This window comes from Bombus pyrosoma, linkage group LG16 (assembly GCF_014825855.1).
Source record: "Bombus pyrosoma isolate SC7728 linkage group LG16, ASM1482585v1, whole genome shotgun sequence".
NCBI classification, from domain to species: Eukaryota; Metazoa; Arthropoda; class Insecta; order Hymenoptera; family Apidae; genus Bombus; species Bombus pyrosoma.
Genome location: NC_057785.1, coordinates 4135859 through 4153278, shown reverse-complemented (window position 1 = coordinate 4153278; position 17420 = coordinate 4135859). Strand labels below are relative to the sequence as shown.

Genomic DNA, 17420 nt, shown 5'->3' with positions numbered 1-17420 from the left:
TACAATTAGTTTTGTACGTACTACACATACTAATATTACAAATTAAACATACATATATTTATTTCTCTTAATCTATATATTTAACCTATCCTATCCTATACTTAACCTATACAAGTACATTATCCTATAATTAGCGTACATACTATCACATATCTGTCTTTGTCTCACAATTAGTTCACTACCTATATACTTACGCTTTTTTCCAAAACTCTTAATCAGCTTATCGCCACTTCATTTATCCTACTTTCAACGATATCTTCCTTTCTTGGTACCCTACAATGTAGCTTACGGCAGTCTCCATCTTGTTTATATACATATTATATAGGGACTTTCGTTAATATCTCAACCAGTTGTGAAACTAGTGTTATTCGTATTTTCTACTCTCCTCGTTTAATTTCAAATTTCAGTTCGATTTCTAAGGAAACTTGTCCGAGCTTCGCATAAGACTCATAAAATCTACATCGAGATTTATGATATATGTTACGTCTAAGATTCGGTCCCCCTGAGATTTAGTTTAGGAAATTATCGTGACTAGCGTCTACTTCATTAGAATTATCCAGGAATTCATAGTCATCTAGTATTACACGTTACGAAACATGGTGGAAAATACCTAATATTACACGGTAACCGTCCGAGATAGGATGTTTCCTTCGAAAAAGGTAAACAAGAAGTTTAGAGGTAAAGTGGGTGGGAACAGTAAAGTCGTTTCTCAATCAAAGAGCAAATGTAACTTTCCGCCGCTTGAATGTTCCGTGTGACCGGACGAAGAATCGTTCTCAGCCAACTTTCTTAATATGAACCTTCGATTCTGAGAAACTTTTCCGCTACATTACACGTTTCTGCAAATCTTTCTACGTTGAGAACACTCGGAGATCTCTTTCCTCGCTCGGAAAACCGAAATAAAAAAAAAAAAAGAAAAAAGAGACAGGAAAGAAGTCGTAAAAGAAACCGGGACGAAGGCTTTGGAAAGTAAACGCGGATGTTATTTATGATTTACCTGGTGACTTCTTCGACTAGCACGAAGGCTGAGGCGGTGGCTCCACTCGTGCCTCGGGAACTCGACGCCGTATTTCTCCATATCGTCCCTTTCTCTGCCTGTGTCGGTCGAAAAACTCTTCCGACCAATTCAACGCCGTCCTCCGCTACTCCATCTTGCTCCTGTCAACCAGAAAAATATTTTCATCTTTCGTACGTTGCATTCCAACTCAAACATTTCTTTATCTTTTTCTCTTTTTTTTTTTGTCTTTCGCTAGGTTCTCTCGAGAAAATGATGATTTCACGGTAAATATTATGCTTGAAAGCTTTCTTCTGTTTTTCCCCTAGATAAATGTGCAATGTCACTAGACGCGATAGATTTAATTATTCTGCGAGCTCATTAATGGTTTCTGTTAGTTTGAATGATGTAACGTCAGATACCGCATTGATGAATCAATATTTCTGTGTTAATAGTGAAATAAATTACTAACAAATTATGGTAACTAACCTCCTTCCTGTTTTTCTTCACATGAAAGTGTGAAATGTTACTAGATGCATTATTTATGATCATTTCGTGTGTTTATTAATGACTTTTGGTAGTGTTGGTGATGTGATAATAATATTTTACACATATACATAAATTTTAGATCGCTCATGTATCAGTCATAGCAGTCGGCTTGTTCAGAGCCGATCAATCTCCCATTCTTCTGAATTGTTTCTACATCGTCGAAACGCTGTCCTTTCACGGTGCCACGTTCAATGTAGGAAACGGGATGAAGTGAAACGAAGAGCTAAATCTGCGGAGTAGCGTGGGTGGTTAATCAGTGTACCGATTTTCTAGCAACAAATTGCAAGGCAATCAACGATTATAGTCTGCCAGAGCATCGCCATGCAGAAGAGACTATTCTCGCTCTTGTTACGTGTCCCGCCTGACTCTACGAATTCCTTTCAAAAGCCATCAAGTGCTTCTGTATCAAATGATCCAGTTACAGTCTTGTCGAGTGGCGCGAATTTGTAGTGAACCAGTGACCTTGAATAAAAATATACGACCAACATCGTTCCCATTTCTGATTTTGTGACCGTCACTTTCATCGGTCTGACATCTCCTGGATCTCACCACTCAGCTATTTGACGCTTGGTTGATGGGTTGCCTGAGACCCAGCTTACTGCCCGGATTTCACTTCTGCTGACTTCTTCCTAAGCCGAAGATGGCACTGAAAGAGCAGCCTTCTGACGATGCAGAAACGATTCAGAAGAACGTGACGGCTGTTTTAAATACAATCTCAGAAGAGCTTCTGCAACTCTAGTCATTCGTTGTCGTACTGTGTCTAGGTGGCTCTAGTGGTTTCACCAGATGTTCTACCAGGTGGTTCCACCAATCCACTTAAAACTGCATAAGTCCGTCTCTTCACCATTCTTCTCATAGTTCTCGCGTATAAAATATCTCATGATCCGCGGCATCATACCTCAGTCGCTGATCACCTTACAGTCCATACGACTTAAGACAATAACAAAGAAACTAACGAAGAGAAAAGACAATTTCAAAAGAGAACCACGCGCACTCTCAACACTTACACGAGCAGCTACATACAAAATTTGTATACAGAGAGAAGAACATTCGTGTAGGAAGAGACGTATGTTGAATAGCAGATAATAAAATTTCATTTACCTTGAAAACTGTGTTCCTAATGACATTAGTCCCGGAACTTTTTCAATCTACTGTCTTTTCAATGTTCACTGCGTACGTGCTAAAAAACTTCTAAACCGGTCAAAAGCAGGCTAACAGGTTTTTCAAAGAATCGAGAGATCCATCGGTGCTGTTTCCACGTATCGAATGCCCAATCGGACTGGCAGTACTTTGCGTCCAAACAATAGCGCACGTAAACATCCTATTGGATTTTCATCGCTGACGTGAAACTTGGAAAGGAGGGAAGAAAAACAGGATTTTTCGCTGAATTTCCATGAAAATCCTGAAATCTTCCAGGCAACGAGATTGAGAATGATTTCGCAGGATGGGTCGACTGTGACCCTTGACTTTCGGAAATTCGCAATGTTCGCCGGAAATGGGTCGGCCGGTTTTTCCCGCCAATTCTCACTATCCCCCCCCCCCCACGAGCAGAAACAAATTTGCCAGAGCAATTTCACGCGCGATTGCCTCCCGCCAGCGGCAGCTACTTCTGCAAGCGAATGAAAATGGCCAACGTGTGTTTCACTCTGTGAACTGTTTCAGGCGTTAAAAGGGAACAATGAAAATACAAAGGAAAACGTTAAAGGCTGCAGGGCTGGTTGGTCAATTTTTCAGTTTCTCATTGTTCGTCAATTCTGTACGCGAACCGTTGCTAGAAAGGTTATTATATGCACCATAAATGTTCGACAAGCTGATCAAGCGATCGAATGGTTGACTCAATGTGATTGCACGTTAAGGCGCGTTCACACTGACAGACATTGCACCTGAAGATGTGCGTGGACTGTCTACAGGCGATGTCGTTTCGTCGGGACAAAAAGTAATTGCGCTAAATCTGGCGAACAGGCTGAGAGGTGGAACATTTTAGAGAATGTTTTAGAGAAAAGCATTTGCAGTAGCCGCGTGATGGGCCAACGTATTATCGTGCGACGGAATCAGATTTTTCGACGTGTGAACAAAATCCACTCTGACGTTGATCGTTACAATTTTCCTTCCAGTGGCATAACCGCCATAAAAATTTGACACGACCATAACGAAGGATATCGTACTGATGTCTCCAATGGTTTTTTCCTGCCTGGATTGGTTTTTGATTGCCGGTAGTTTAATAATTCATTTCTTGATTGTCGCATTCAGTTACAGAAATCGGTATTGTAATTATTTTCTAACCATTCACCTTCAATGAATCATTTATTTTGTATTTTGTATTTATTAAATCGTTTCGTCCCACGCTATTTGGGTGGTCACGACAGATGGCAGAGCGAAATCATGTGACACCGGCCGGCAGTGTTAGAAAGTTAGGTTATTTTCGGAACCCACTGTGTACGTGTGTTGTATTGTCGATGCTTAACAGCAACCCAGAACCCAGTGACTTGTTTCTACGATAAATCTTCCCGCTGTAGAGCACTCGTCGATGTATAACTATTAACAACTGGTCAATCTGATAGCTGCGAACATAACCTAACATTTTCAAAGAATTTTCCAACTAATTCTAACGAAGTTTCTGATGAATAGGTTAGAATTGCATGAAATTTCTATGGTTGGTCTTTCCGCTCTCTCTTTTCACTGTGAAAAATGACCCCCAGTATTCCAACAGCTGGTCCTCTTGACTCGTTATCGTTACTTTCGTTGGTTTACTGCCGCTAATTGGGCCAAACGATGGAATTTATTCCTCAATTATGCCACAGCCATGCCCTGTTTTACATAATTCCCTATAAATGATCGTATCGATTCTTCTTCACCCTCGAACCAACTCAACGATATCGAACAGCATGATTCCCCCAATGGGATCATCGTGCCATTCTCCCGAGCAGGATCTTATCAAATTTGATAGAATTTACTTAAAAAAACACACTGTCGCTGAAAGGTATACAGGACACTTGTTTATCTCTGACGAGACATATTCTAACCTCAAAATTATCATATGGTCAAATGAAACTACGATGGTTTGGTTCTTCATGATCGCTGTAGCTAAGGTGTAACTGTGAGTCCGATTAAATTGATTTTCAAAAGTCAATTTAATCAGCTATATACGTAATAATACGTAATAGGAAATATAATAATAAAACAAATAAATAAAACAAATTAAATTATATAATAGAATATTATATAATAAAATTAAATAGTAAGATAATAAAACATATCTGACAGAAGTACTTTGCTACTTTACAAGCTCTTTATCTGAAGACTATTTAACTCTTGAATTATAGGGCGGATTAAGAAGGTTATTTCAAACAAATAGGAAAACTCACGATGTTGATACAGTCGCTGATATTTTAACAGCAAATATGTGTATTAAATTACTATACACGTGTATACACTGTGCACAGTAAATACGAGAATAAATTGGTATTTTGTTTTTGAATACGTAGGTAGGTTAATAATAAGGTATCAAGTGTTGCCTTTAATTGTTAACTCATCGTTAATTCATATAATTTGGTCGAATTCACACACTGTTGTTACAAATCGAGCAAAGCGTCCGGCTACTCGTGATATATCAGTGTATAATCAATTTAAACTTTAATTAAAAATGTAATCAATTTCAGTTAATTTGTAGATCTAGCAAACCTAATTGCAAACATTTGGTCGTACAGTGTATATCTCGTGATATAGCGTTCTTAATAATCCAGCCAAAAACAGTTCTATCCATAACTCATGGCAATAACTGTCAAGAGTGGACTTGTGCTGCTTTTGGAATTCATGGCTTGAATTTTTCATAGTATCGAATAATATATGGTGGAGTATCGGTGGAGAATGAATGAACTACGAGAAAATTACGCTGCGTGTCAGAGCACAGTCACAGAAATAGAAAACGAACGATAAGAGAGGAAGAAATAAGTAGACAGAACGAGCAAGTTCTATTTTTATTTCCGCTTGGAACCGTCGACCTGATGCACGAAGTGTGTACACTTTTTATTCTCCCCCTCACTCTATTAACGCCTCGTCAACGATGCATTAAGGTATTTGCAGTGGAAATTAGCCTTTCTTTCTTACAGTTCCTTTGAAATCTTGACAATACTTTATTTAGTATATTATCCTTACAGGATTCAATTTTCAAGAAGATTTGCTTTACCAAAATGGAGATATTCGTCTTCAAAGTTGACAATTTTCAAAACTCTGTTTGCGTTGAAACATGTTGCGTCGACGCTAAAGCCTGATTCACACTAGGAGCCTAAGGTACAGTCAGACCAGGATTAATTGAAATCTGAGATTTTACAGTAATACTAAACAATCAGATCCCATGGAAATCTCTTTCATTTTTATTCGTTCAGTCGAAGAAGGAACAATGTCATTTTCCAAGTATAATTTAATGAAAATCATGCTAATTTTAGATGAAGATGTATAAGATGCATAAGAAGTTTGCAGGCCATTTTTTTCTTATTTCGATCCACAATTTCATTTTGTCAGATGGGTCTGTAATATATTTTGTAACCGAAATCATATAGTTTGCTGCAGGTTCCTACAAATTCAATTAAACGCTCCTCCGTGTTCCTTTTTGACTGTTGACCGCAGTCTCGACCGCTAGCAAACCGACGTTACGGTCAACAGATTTTCATTTAGTTTGGTTTCATCTGGAATATGACTTTCGAGTCTCAGTGTGTTTTAAGCCCATTGTCCACGAAGCGTCGCTTCATACACGCGTATCAGATGTGTCGATGCTAACAGCGAGTATGCGTGCGTATAGTGGTTACTGTAGCCTAACGTGCACCTGTTCGTGAAACAGCAACGAACCGTTTTCGTTGCTATGCATTTTGGAAGAATTATTAGAAATTTACAGAAGCGAACCGTGCTTATGGAACTTGAAATCCAAAGATTACCATCGTGTAGAGAAAGAAACGTCGTATTCAAAGTTAGTAATCAAATTAAAAGAGTTTGACACTTCTGCGGATAGAGCAGAAGTACAGTAAAGAAAATAAATAACATTCATTCATACACACCATTCAACGTATGGTCGTATAACATATGTAGGTATAGCTACGCTTGCTAACGTACGATAGGAATAAGTAGGCACATGTAATAGGTTCACACCTATTGTTTGTAACTGACAAACTTACCGAAAAGTGTGTAGCTGGCTTAATGGGCCACGCTTGCGCCTTTACGAAACGACGCGACGTTGCCACGTGATTAGTAAGACTTAAGCCGACTTTACACTGACACTTTGGAGAAAATTTTGAGTAAGTATAAAGTATAAATTTGGCTTTACTTTTAAGGAATATCGTCGAGCTAGAAATACCTTAATACTCGGCTACCATTTTCTACGTTTTGCATTAATCTCTTCCTTCTAAAGTAAAGAAACGACTCGACATCCGTTTTCAAATGGTGCTATGCACGAGGAAACGAAGTCGCGTTAAAAATTAACGCACGCCGCGTGTCTTGGATCGATTTTCGTACTACAGCGACGACAGCGTATAGACATTAGCTTCGTCTGGAAAATGGTTCTCGTATCATCTTTGACGATAACTCATTTTCCAGTTTTCGTGTTTTTTCTGTGAACGAGGAGAGTTGATTATATATCATTGATTTTTCAGTTGCAATGTTGCAAATAAAATTTAATATTGCATAATTGTAATCTAGTATAGTCGCGTAGCTATAGTTTGCGAGAATAGGGGGATCGATCAATTTAGAATTTTTATTTCCTGAAACAAATCCAGATTCTATTGTATCTCACAAATTTGGAATTGAAACTTAGATAGCATACGATGTCTAAATTTTAAGTCTATCTTACATGTATTTCAAGTCTTAACTGGTTCGAATAGTACGAGCATGAAAATTGCAATCTGAAACTTTCGGCATAACCACCATATTTTTAAAGGTCAAGTAACCTAACCTCATTTTTCGAGTCTGCATGCCATTAAACTAATTAAAATAACACAAAACTAAAGAATAGATAGTCTAAAAGTTTCCTCAAACAATTAAATAAGTAGGCTGCTTTTTTCTAACTTTGTTATTCTTTTGATATACTTAACCTCGCTTTTTGGCTACATACTGCGTCTATCGAAAATTTAAGAATTTAAGAATAAAAGTACTCGGATATTTGGAACAGTGATTTGTTTTCTCGTAAACAAGTATCTTAAGGTCATCTTGCAAACTGGATCTATTGAGTGTTGGAAACAATTTGTCTTCTACTTATTTCGTGAAATAATCCATGAAAAGGGAGATGTAATAGTGAGGAAACGTTTTAAAGCGAACAGCCGTGGACGAACGGAAGAATTGTCTGCGGACCTGAGGCTCGATTGGCAGAGTAGAATAGAGAAAAAAGGATTTTCGATATCGAGTGGCAAAGGCGAGCCGCTGTCGAGTGTTCTCGAGGGCCATTCAAAGATTCCAATTTGTCCTTCGTGTCGCCTCGACGTTGCACAATAACCCAAGAAACTCGGAGAAAAAAATTTACTAGCCACTTTTTATACTGCCGAAACATTTCCATGAAGGAGCTATCCCTTTTTAATTCTCACGTTATTCATTTGTTTATTTATTTAGAGAGAAGATAGAAGAGTACTTATTCATGAGATTACCTTTAAAAAGTTCCAATCGTGATCGTGAAATAGAACCAGTGTGGTAAACGTACTAAAAACACGTAGTACCACGTTTTTGTCATTTCTGTTGAATTACAATTGAATTACAATTATGTATAATGATACATCTGCAAAGATAAAAATATTTATTAAAGAGAGGCTTAGAAATTTGTTTTCCATCCGATAAAGATCAATCGTCTAATAATATAATGATAAGAATTTTAACGTTTAGTATAGTAATTATATGTGTGTTTAATGTCGGACACGGTAGTAAGAAGGAAATGGTTGAAAATTGAATCAAGCGGCTTATGGAGTAAGTATCGAACGTGTGTTCAACAAGTGTGTCCCATGCCCATGCGATCAAGCAATCAGAACAGCATCCATCGTTGACACACAATTACATAATAAAGAGGACAGGGACTAGCATACCATACAATTCCCATTACCTCGTCAGGGATCAATGAAAAAATTGTAGGAAATTGGGCTAATTATCGCAATCAGGTGAAACGACGCAAAATCGAGTTCCAGGTATCTCGTTATCGCGGTGTCATCATCCTGGAAGAAGAAAAACAGGGAAAAACTTGGATAGGTTTATTAAAATTTCAAATTGAACTTTAAATCCCTCTACACGTTGTTACAAAATCTGTTCCAATACAGTGACAGGAAAAATTTACTTTTTAACTTTTTTAAGGTTGCCCTCAGGCAATGAATATTATTGCCAATATTTTGAGACTCTCAACAAAAATGCAGTTCGTCAATAAATATTGGGAATATTGTATTCGCGATACATATTGATCTTTTCATTTGAAAACCTTTATTGATAATATACAGGGTAGCCCACGCAGCTATTCCATGATATACGTTACCAATATAGAACCAGTTATAGAAAAATGTCAAAGGAGTAAGACGAATGGTTCAAAGATATACATCCATAGGTCCATGATCTTTTTTAATTTTTTTTAGTGCAATGGTGCAGTGCGATCAACAATTGCATTATCTTTTTAAATGGAAATGCATACTTGTTTTTACGTAAGTAGATTCCTAGCGTTGTTATCGTGCTCGCTGCTGTTTTTTGAGGTTATGATGATCGTCACTAATCGATCATGAAGTTGGCGTTTCAGATAGATCAATACCAACCAAACAATTGCACGAAAAGGACGGGAAATTAGATCAATTAAAAGTAACTATACACAAACACTTGAAAAGAGTACTAGAACTTTTGCATAGACCTAATAATATATCGATAATTAATTAGAACAGATCGATGCATCTGCGTGAATTGATATTCCTTAGTATATCGCTGTCATAGTTCCAATCACAGAGAATCCATGGCAATTAGTCGAAAGGGCAACTCGACTTCCGGTTGCCGTAGGGCAACAAATCGAATGTCATCACGCCTGCAATTATCCTGGGCTCCCATGAGTATGTACACTGAATTCAGAGGTATTGCGGTTTTGGTCGGTAATGACGCCACGAAAATCTCAGCTAGCGGTTAACGATAATCGATAGAGTATAACGAAGTCCCTAGTTCGATCATTTTCCACGACAAACACTGGCAACCCAATGTCTGCGTTGGCAAATTTTACTAGAAACCACAATTTCCTCTGAACACTTCAATCCTCATCTTCGTTAGTCCAAGACGACGCGATTTTCCATTCTTCTCGATGTTTTAATCGAATTTTAGGATTTTGCTCATTGAGAATTTGGTTTGAGAAATTCTGGGAAGATGATCGGAATGATGTAGTTTGAGCGTTAAAGCTACGTTACTTTAATGTTTCGCATAATCACGTTAATAGTGCAGTTGTTTGCACAGGGTTGATTGGTTTCATTGTTATCGCCTATCGAAGCGTCTCGGTGTTTCGTTACAGATTATTCATTATTTTTCTGTGTCGCTATTTTCTGGGCGAATTTCTCTGTATACCCATAGGATAAAAATAAAACTATTCTGCTCCTGTTACACGAATCAGTACACTCGTTTGATTGCTGTCCTCCAATTACATGCGAGTCTGCGTCCAAAACACGAGATTTGATTATAAAAGAGATTGTTAAAAACCAAACGAAGTGGTTAAATATCTTCGATTATTCCTCGTCTTGGACTTCGAAAAAGTCCCTAGATTTTTCCCCTAAAAATGAACAAGTTTAATTTCCTCATTGTTATGTTTGGTTACAACGAGCCTAATTGCAGAGTAGATTGGGGAACAGTGCAAAAGCAGCAGGTGGAATCGATCAAACCTGCACTGACTCACAAAGGGTACGATTAATTGACAGCACTGAAAATGGACGGCCGAAATTCTCGTGTAACTGGCTATTCAACATAGCAAATAACGATCCTCAAAATTGGGCATGCTAGCTGTACAGTTAGCGATTTCCCTGGAGACCCCTAGATGAGAATGGTAACTAGCAAATGTCCCTACAAATGCCATTTCTCTCGCCTAACAAATGAATAACCAAAACAGCAATTATCTTTTTACTAAAGTCTATGTAATTAGACTAAATTAGGTTTCAGCTAGCTTGAGACACGAGAAAAGAGTATCACATTTCAATTAGTACTACTATCTTTCATCATCATCTGAAAAGAAGAAATTACAGAAACTAGGGTTAGCTTGACTCAGGCCTGGTTTGATTTAATTTGTGAAACGAGAAAACTGGAAATTGAATTCTGATTGGTATATTTTTAAAAAACGTTTGACATTGCAAGGCTTAAATTAGCTACGGATTAGGTTTGAAGTAGTCTGTGATACGACAAAAATCTATATTATCGGTATATCTTGTCGAAGGTTGTATTTCAGTTATTTTTACGATAAGAGTGGACGACGGTGATGAAAAGCGGAGAATAGGAGGAATCAGGTAGCACGTGTTTATTTATTCATGTTCACGTAACCAGTGCCAATTAAGATCGAACGACAACCAGCGCAGGTACTTTCATGGTCGCGGAGGAAGCGTCGCGTCGTCTGATTAAAGACCACCCTATTCCACTGGCCGAGACACAAGAAACGTTCTCTTCACTCACTGCCGATCCGATCTGCTTCTAAATTACCGTCACGCGACGTCTCGATCAATCGTCTAGTAATATTTATGTAACTTTGAAAAACAGCTTCCCCTCGGCGAAATCTTAGTAAAAGTTTGATAAGTCTATGGAAATTGTCGTGTCGTAGAAGTATGCGGGAAGTTTATAGGCGGTCCATTAAATTGTTTGCGACTCTGTACAAACTTCTTTAGAATTTATCACTGCTCTTACGACAGATTCTTCGAAATAGCTTTAACACTGATTTCCTCAAATATATCTAGGAAATTTATTTCGGTACTTTTAGTTAGTAGAATTTTGTCATTGTTTCTGTGAACATTTTTTAGAACGGTGCTTTTGCCGTTGTTTTTTACAAACATAGTGGAAATTCCGAAGAAAAATTTTCGGAATACAGGGAAATTGAAAAGAAAATTTCCCAAATATAAAACTGCAAAGAGATATTTGTCCAATGTAGGAAAAATTTGGAAAAAGTTTTCCGATGTAGAAACAAAAATTAGGAGAAAGTTACGAAACTTTGGAAAATTTAGAAAAATTAGATGTTATAATCCAATCTACGTTATCGCGTTCCTTTCGAAAAATCTTCTAGAAATTACTTTTGCTACTGCTTTCTCCTGATACATATAACTCGAGAGGTTACAATTTCGCGAGTTATTATAATTTCATTCGCAATCGATCGAAATTCAGTGAACGACGTTTATCCGAAGGAATAGGACAGCTTGCAGAGCTCTTGGGTAACTGCTGATCCTCGAAGAATCCGGATAAGATTTGAGAAAACCAACGTGTCGAAAGGAATAACGACTCGTACATCGATATCATCCCTTTCATCTCGACACGATCGTAAAAATCAACTCGTCTGACGCTAATCTTTTTTCTGCCTTCTTTATGGTCACACACGCAGACGCGGATAACTCGGTCATCTAAATATCAGCGTCTTAAAATTCAATCTCGAAGTTTGCACAGAATAATCTAATTCCCTGTACATTATGATTACACCGCGAATTGTTTGTGCATTTTTAGACAATTTCTAGGTTATGTATTTATTATGGTCTCTTTTGGTCTATTATGGTTTCTTTATGGTCACACATAGACGTGGATAACACGGTCATCTAAATATCAGCGTCTTAAAATTCAATCTCGAAGTTTGCAGAGGATAATCTAATTCCCTGTACATTATGATTACACTGCGAATTGTTTGTGCATTTTTAGACAATTTCTAGGTTATGTATTTATTATGGTCTCTTTTGGTCTATTATGGTTTCTTTATGGTCACACATAGACGTGGATAACTCGGTCATCTAAATATCAGCGTCTTAAAATTCAATCTCGAAGTTTGCACAGAATAATCTAATNTCTCTGTACATTGTGATTACACTGCGAATTGTTTGTGCATTTTTAGACAATTTTTAGGTTATGTATTTATTATAATTAGCTTAGGTATTTATAGACAATTTAAAGGTATAAAAACGTATAGAACGCACATAATACGTAAAGATATATCAAATATTTAAAGCATGATATTTAGTATAATATTCGGTAGATTAAACAATTTCATATACAGAATTCTATTTCTTCGATTAAATTCATAGAAATATAAATTTGCAGCCCAGTTACGTTTAATGACAAAATTACTAGAACATTCCCTATGATCTAAACGCACCCTGCAAAAATTTAGATTTCTTTCTAGAAAAACACTGTGCATGTTTACGCATTTATGGCTAATTTAAAAATATCAAAATGTCTAGCTGTTACGTCGAGCGACACTCTACCTAGACCAGGCCACACACCGCGGGCAAGACGACAACCAGATGTCCGCACGTCCTTACGGCATAGCCTCAATAGTCTTAAGGACCTATCATAAATCTCAGGCAGTTTCTAGCTAAAGTCCTTCAGACCGTATAAACATACTTTTACTGATTCGTTTCCAAAGCCTATTGTTTACTACCGGAAGGTTAGTTTTTCTCACGTACGATACTTTACACTAGCAACTATCTATCGAGGGCGGCTAAGACCCTTCCTAGTCCATCAACCTTCTTTTATCCAATCAGAAACAAGTCTACTGCCCTCACTCTCCTAACCAAAATTGTCATGAACAAATCCGACGGTCCCTTGCTTTAGACACACCCATCGCTAGCTTTCCTCCGACACAGCATCCCCACTTTAACATATTTATTCTTCATCGTTAGAATAGTCAACATGTCGTTACCGAGTTTCATTCCTTAAATCAATCACTTATTTAACTTAGACATACGCATCAATGTAACTATCTTCTATATAAAGTTGTTGGAATAAACATTAATTTATACCTGTTAATTCAGTGTAAATTCAGTTGAACCACCCCTATTGTCGTAACAGAAATCAGGGGATCGATCATTTCGTGGCGTCGATTATCTAATCGTAACGGGAATTTACGACTCCCTTCTCGCGATCGCGTCTCTCCGCGAATGGTCGAATAAACACTAGCCACGCGAATGCACGTAATACGTAAAAACATGCGAAATGTCTAAAGTACGATATTTGGTAAGTACAGGGCACAATATCCAGCAGATGAAACGATTTCATATACAGAATTCTATTTCTTCGGTTAAATTCATAGAAATATAAATTTGCATGAATATCCGCAGTCTAGTTACGATTAGTAACTAAATTATTAAAAAACCTCCTATAATTTTAGTGGAACGAGAAGTTTTGCACGGTGATTTATTCGCAAAGGTAAGAAAGCGTAAAAGTGAATTCGCCTCAGCGTATAACGTAGAAAACTCTTGAAAACAGATTTCGATGAACAGAGGAAGTTGCAGTTCTGCGTGGGCGGTCAACATTATGCTAATCACGCGAACCGGAAACGGTCGACAAAGGTTTCGGTTTCGGGCTTAAATATTAAACCCGGATCAAGGGGGCGGCATTAATGACTGACAGGTGCATGAATAGCATTACACCGAACAATACTGTTACCATAAGTTGGCAGGATCCTCGTTTAAATATAACAAATACGATATAATCTATAACCATAAAATAGAAATAATACAATAACGCAATACAATGTCAATTGCAGCATGAAAACTAAGGTATAAGAAAACAATTTATATGAACTTTAACTCAAAGAAGAAAGTAATACAACAGTAAGAAATTAATTTTCAAATGATATTTCAATATCTGATTTTCTTCTTTAATAATATTAAATTATTTCTTACGGTTATATTATATTCTTTTTTAAGTTAAAGTTCATACAAATTGTTTTGTTTATCATTGTGGTTAATACTGTTTATATGAATTGTTTTGTTTATCATTGCGGTTAATATTGTTTATATGAATTGTTTTGATAATAAGAAATTTATATGAACTTTAACTCAAAGAAGAAAGTAATACAACAGTGAGAAATTAATTTTCAAATGATATCTCAANTATCTGGTTTTCTTCTTTAATAATATTAAATTATTTCTTACGGTTGTATTACATTCTTTTTTAAGTTAAAGTTCATACAAATTGTTTTCTTTACCATTGCGGTTAATATTATTCATATGAATTGTTTTGATAATAAGAAATTTATATGAACTTTAACTCAAAGAAGAAAGTAATACAACAGTAAGAAATTAATTTTCAAATGATATCTCAATATCTGGTTTTCTTCTTTAATAATATTAAATTATTTCTTACGGTTGCATTGCATTCTTTTTTAAGTTAAAGTTCATACAAATTGTTTTCTTTATCATTGCGGTTAAGATTGTTCATATGAATTGTTTTGATAGTAAAAATATCAAAATTAAATGACATATAGTTAGATGCATATAATAGTTAGAGAAACTTGGATGTATTGCTTATAGCAATCACAAGGATCCTCTACTGAATCGTTTCTGTCGGTGTATCCTGCCGATCAAACGTGTAATTCGTTCGCTTTTCATCGTTAAAATGTATCCCTCTGATGAAACCGAGACATAGATTCCAAATAAAACCACCCGCTCTGGGCTCTTTGTTTCTTTTAAACACAATTCCATACGTTTTGCATTATGCATATCTCCTGTATCTTGCATACGCTCTGCATATTGTATACATATTTCGCATAACGGATGCTCTATGCAGCCGAGTGTGAGCTTCATCTTTAAAACGCTTAGGGACACGAAAATGTTTCCACAAAACGAAACGAAACATGGATACGCGTTTCTGAATTTCCTTCGCGTAATTTTGCGCGTCGATGCCCGCTGAATGGTACGATCGTTGCGGTTGTCCTCGAGAATTTGTCTAACTTACATCGTTGAATACGATCTTTTCAACGAAAATTTAATATTCCTTCGGATTCACTTGCAGATAATATCGGAGGCCATAAAAGAATCGCAAGCGGCGGGGATTACCTCTAACCAGATCGATCGTTGAGGTCATCACCGTTATCGAAAACTGGAAAAATATAGAAAAAAGAAAGAAGAAAAAATATACCCAGCATATCGCTGACAACAGGCTACGTAACGTAAATGTGACAATCGAAAATGATTCCTTTGAACCTGTTCGACATATTTTTGGGGCAGGTGAATTTTTATCCTCAGTTTTACTCTTCTTTTTCTTTACTAATTGCCAATTCTGTGTCGAATCCTCTGCAAATAAATAATTTCACCTTCTAAATGACCGTAAGAGTTAAACCCGAAATCATCTATTCCTTGTCAATGATATCCGAACACTTTCGAAGAATGATCCTTGTGATGTTCAGTGTCTCTTGTTTGCTTCAGATCAACCTGTCTTTACGGTTGACGACAGAGTCTCGGATTTAACGAGCATCGAACAATTAGGGTAGTGAAAGGGACGTTATTATGGTTGTCGATTATAAGCCAATAATAGAACGAAGGCATACGCGTTCTACCGCTGCTTATTCGGGCCATTATGATCGCAGACGCGAATAGCCGACTGCCAATTGCAGTGAAAACCGGGTTTTCCCCCTGCAACCATGTCTAGGTCTATGTAACTTTGACGAGGCGAACTGAAACGATGACATAATCGTGACGGGGTTAGAGCACCGGCTGAAGTATTAGAGAGCCGGATGAAACGACTGAACATGCTCCGGACTGTTTCCCACATTTTAAGAAAACTCGCTTCTCCTTCACGTAATTTCGATGATTCGGTTGAATAACCGAGACCGTTTCGATGAGTAACTTTGTTTCGTGCGAGTTCTTTCTAAACGGGCCAAGTTGAATGAATTTACCATGATGGACGAAAGAAAGTCTAAAATCGATACTTGCAAATAAGTTGATTGTAACTTCATAAAGAATGTCCACCCGGTAAAACAGACATTTTCATTTGAAATTGTTACATTTTACTGTAATATCGTATTTATTCACCAACGAGTGAAATCGCAATATTTAGATCGTTCCACGTAAACGTGCGAACGATAGGAAGAAAGAAATTGTATCTGCGCAGTCCTTTTACCAATCACATTAACATTTCCTAGGGACTTTGTTTCATCTCCAATCGAATAGAAACGAAATTTGTTAGCGACTGGCTATTGCATTAGGCTCTAATACAAAGGTTTAAAAATATCCATCTGTAAACTGTCTAAAAGTAAAGAAGCGAAACAAGACGAACGTCAAACGCGACTGGGTCACGAAGGATCAAAAATGTCCCGACTAAAGTAAATTCTTGTCGATGAATATTTAACTGCGATTTTTATGACCAAACAAATGGACATAGCTGACAGATCAGCGGCGCTCATAATCGTCGATCGGAACGGGTGCGTGTTCGCGAAGGACGATTAACGAATCGTCACGCTAATCGACGATAGAACTCGAGCATTCTTACCTTCGCTCGATGCTCGATCTTGACACGTTTTTGATTCCCGGCACTTTTAGGCCCCTTTCACAACGATTTTTCCTCTGTTTTATCAGACTGATTGATCAATCTTCCACGAAGATCCATCCGATCTGCCGCGCTCTTTTCCAGCTTCATCACTATCCCTTCTTTCCAGATCTCCTTGCGAAGCCTCACCAACTGCTTGCTCCGTTTTCCAAACTCAAATTCCAGCCCCTTTCCGAGATTTCGCACGAGATCCTCCTCGTAATTTCCACCTCCACACCTGGTCACTTAAAGGATCGATAGCTCTAGCCGATCAAAAGCTAAAAACTGGTCTTTCGAGACGTTTTCTTTTGATTTTAGTTTCTCTTGAGGAGCCTTTGAAGAGTCTCTGCAGAGTTTGGTACGAAGGATCATGTTAAAATTCGGCGCAAATGTATATTTGGCGAAATGGGATGCC

The 17420-nt window shown here is 37.4% G+C and overlaps 1 protein-coding gene across 2 annotated transcripts in view; it reads right to left on the bottom strand.

The window, feature by feature from the left end:
* The window catches only part of LOC122576494 (adenylate cyclase type 6), a 96382-nt gene extending 79276 nt beyond the window's left edge, over positions 1 to 17106 (bottom strand). Inside the window, exons 1-3 of one of the 2 annotated variants that reach the window (XM_043746882.1) lie at positions 9189 to 9291; positions 8616 to 8724; positions 998 to 1158 (exon numbers count right to left, since the gene is read on the bottom strand). In XM_043746882.1, coding sequence (XP_043602817.1) covers positions 998 to 1078 — 81 coding nt within the window. In that variant the 5' untranslated portion in view covers positions 1079 to 1158; positions 8616 to 8724; positions 9189 to 9291. Of the gene's footprint in view, positions 1 to 997; positions 1159 to 8615; positions 8725 to 9188; positions 9292 to 16969 lie in introns of those variants that run through there. The other variant, XM_043746881.1, reaches the window with a different exon arrangement.
* Between the last annotated feature and the right edge of the window lie 314 nt (positions 17107 to 17420).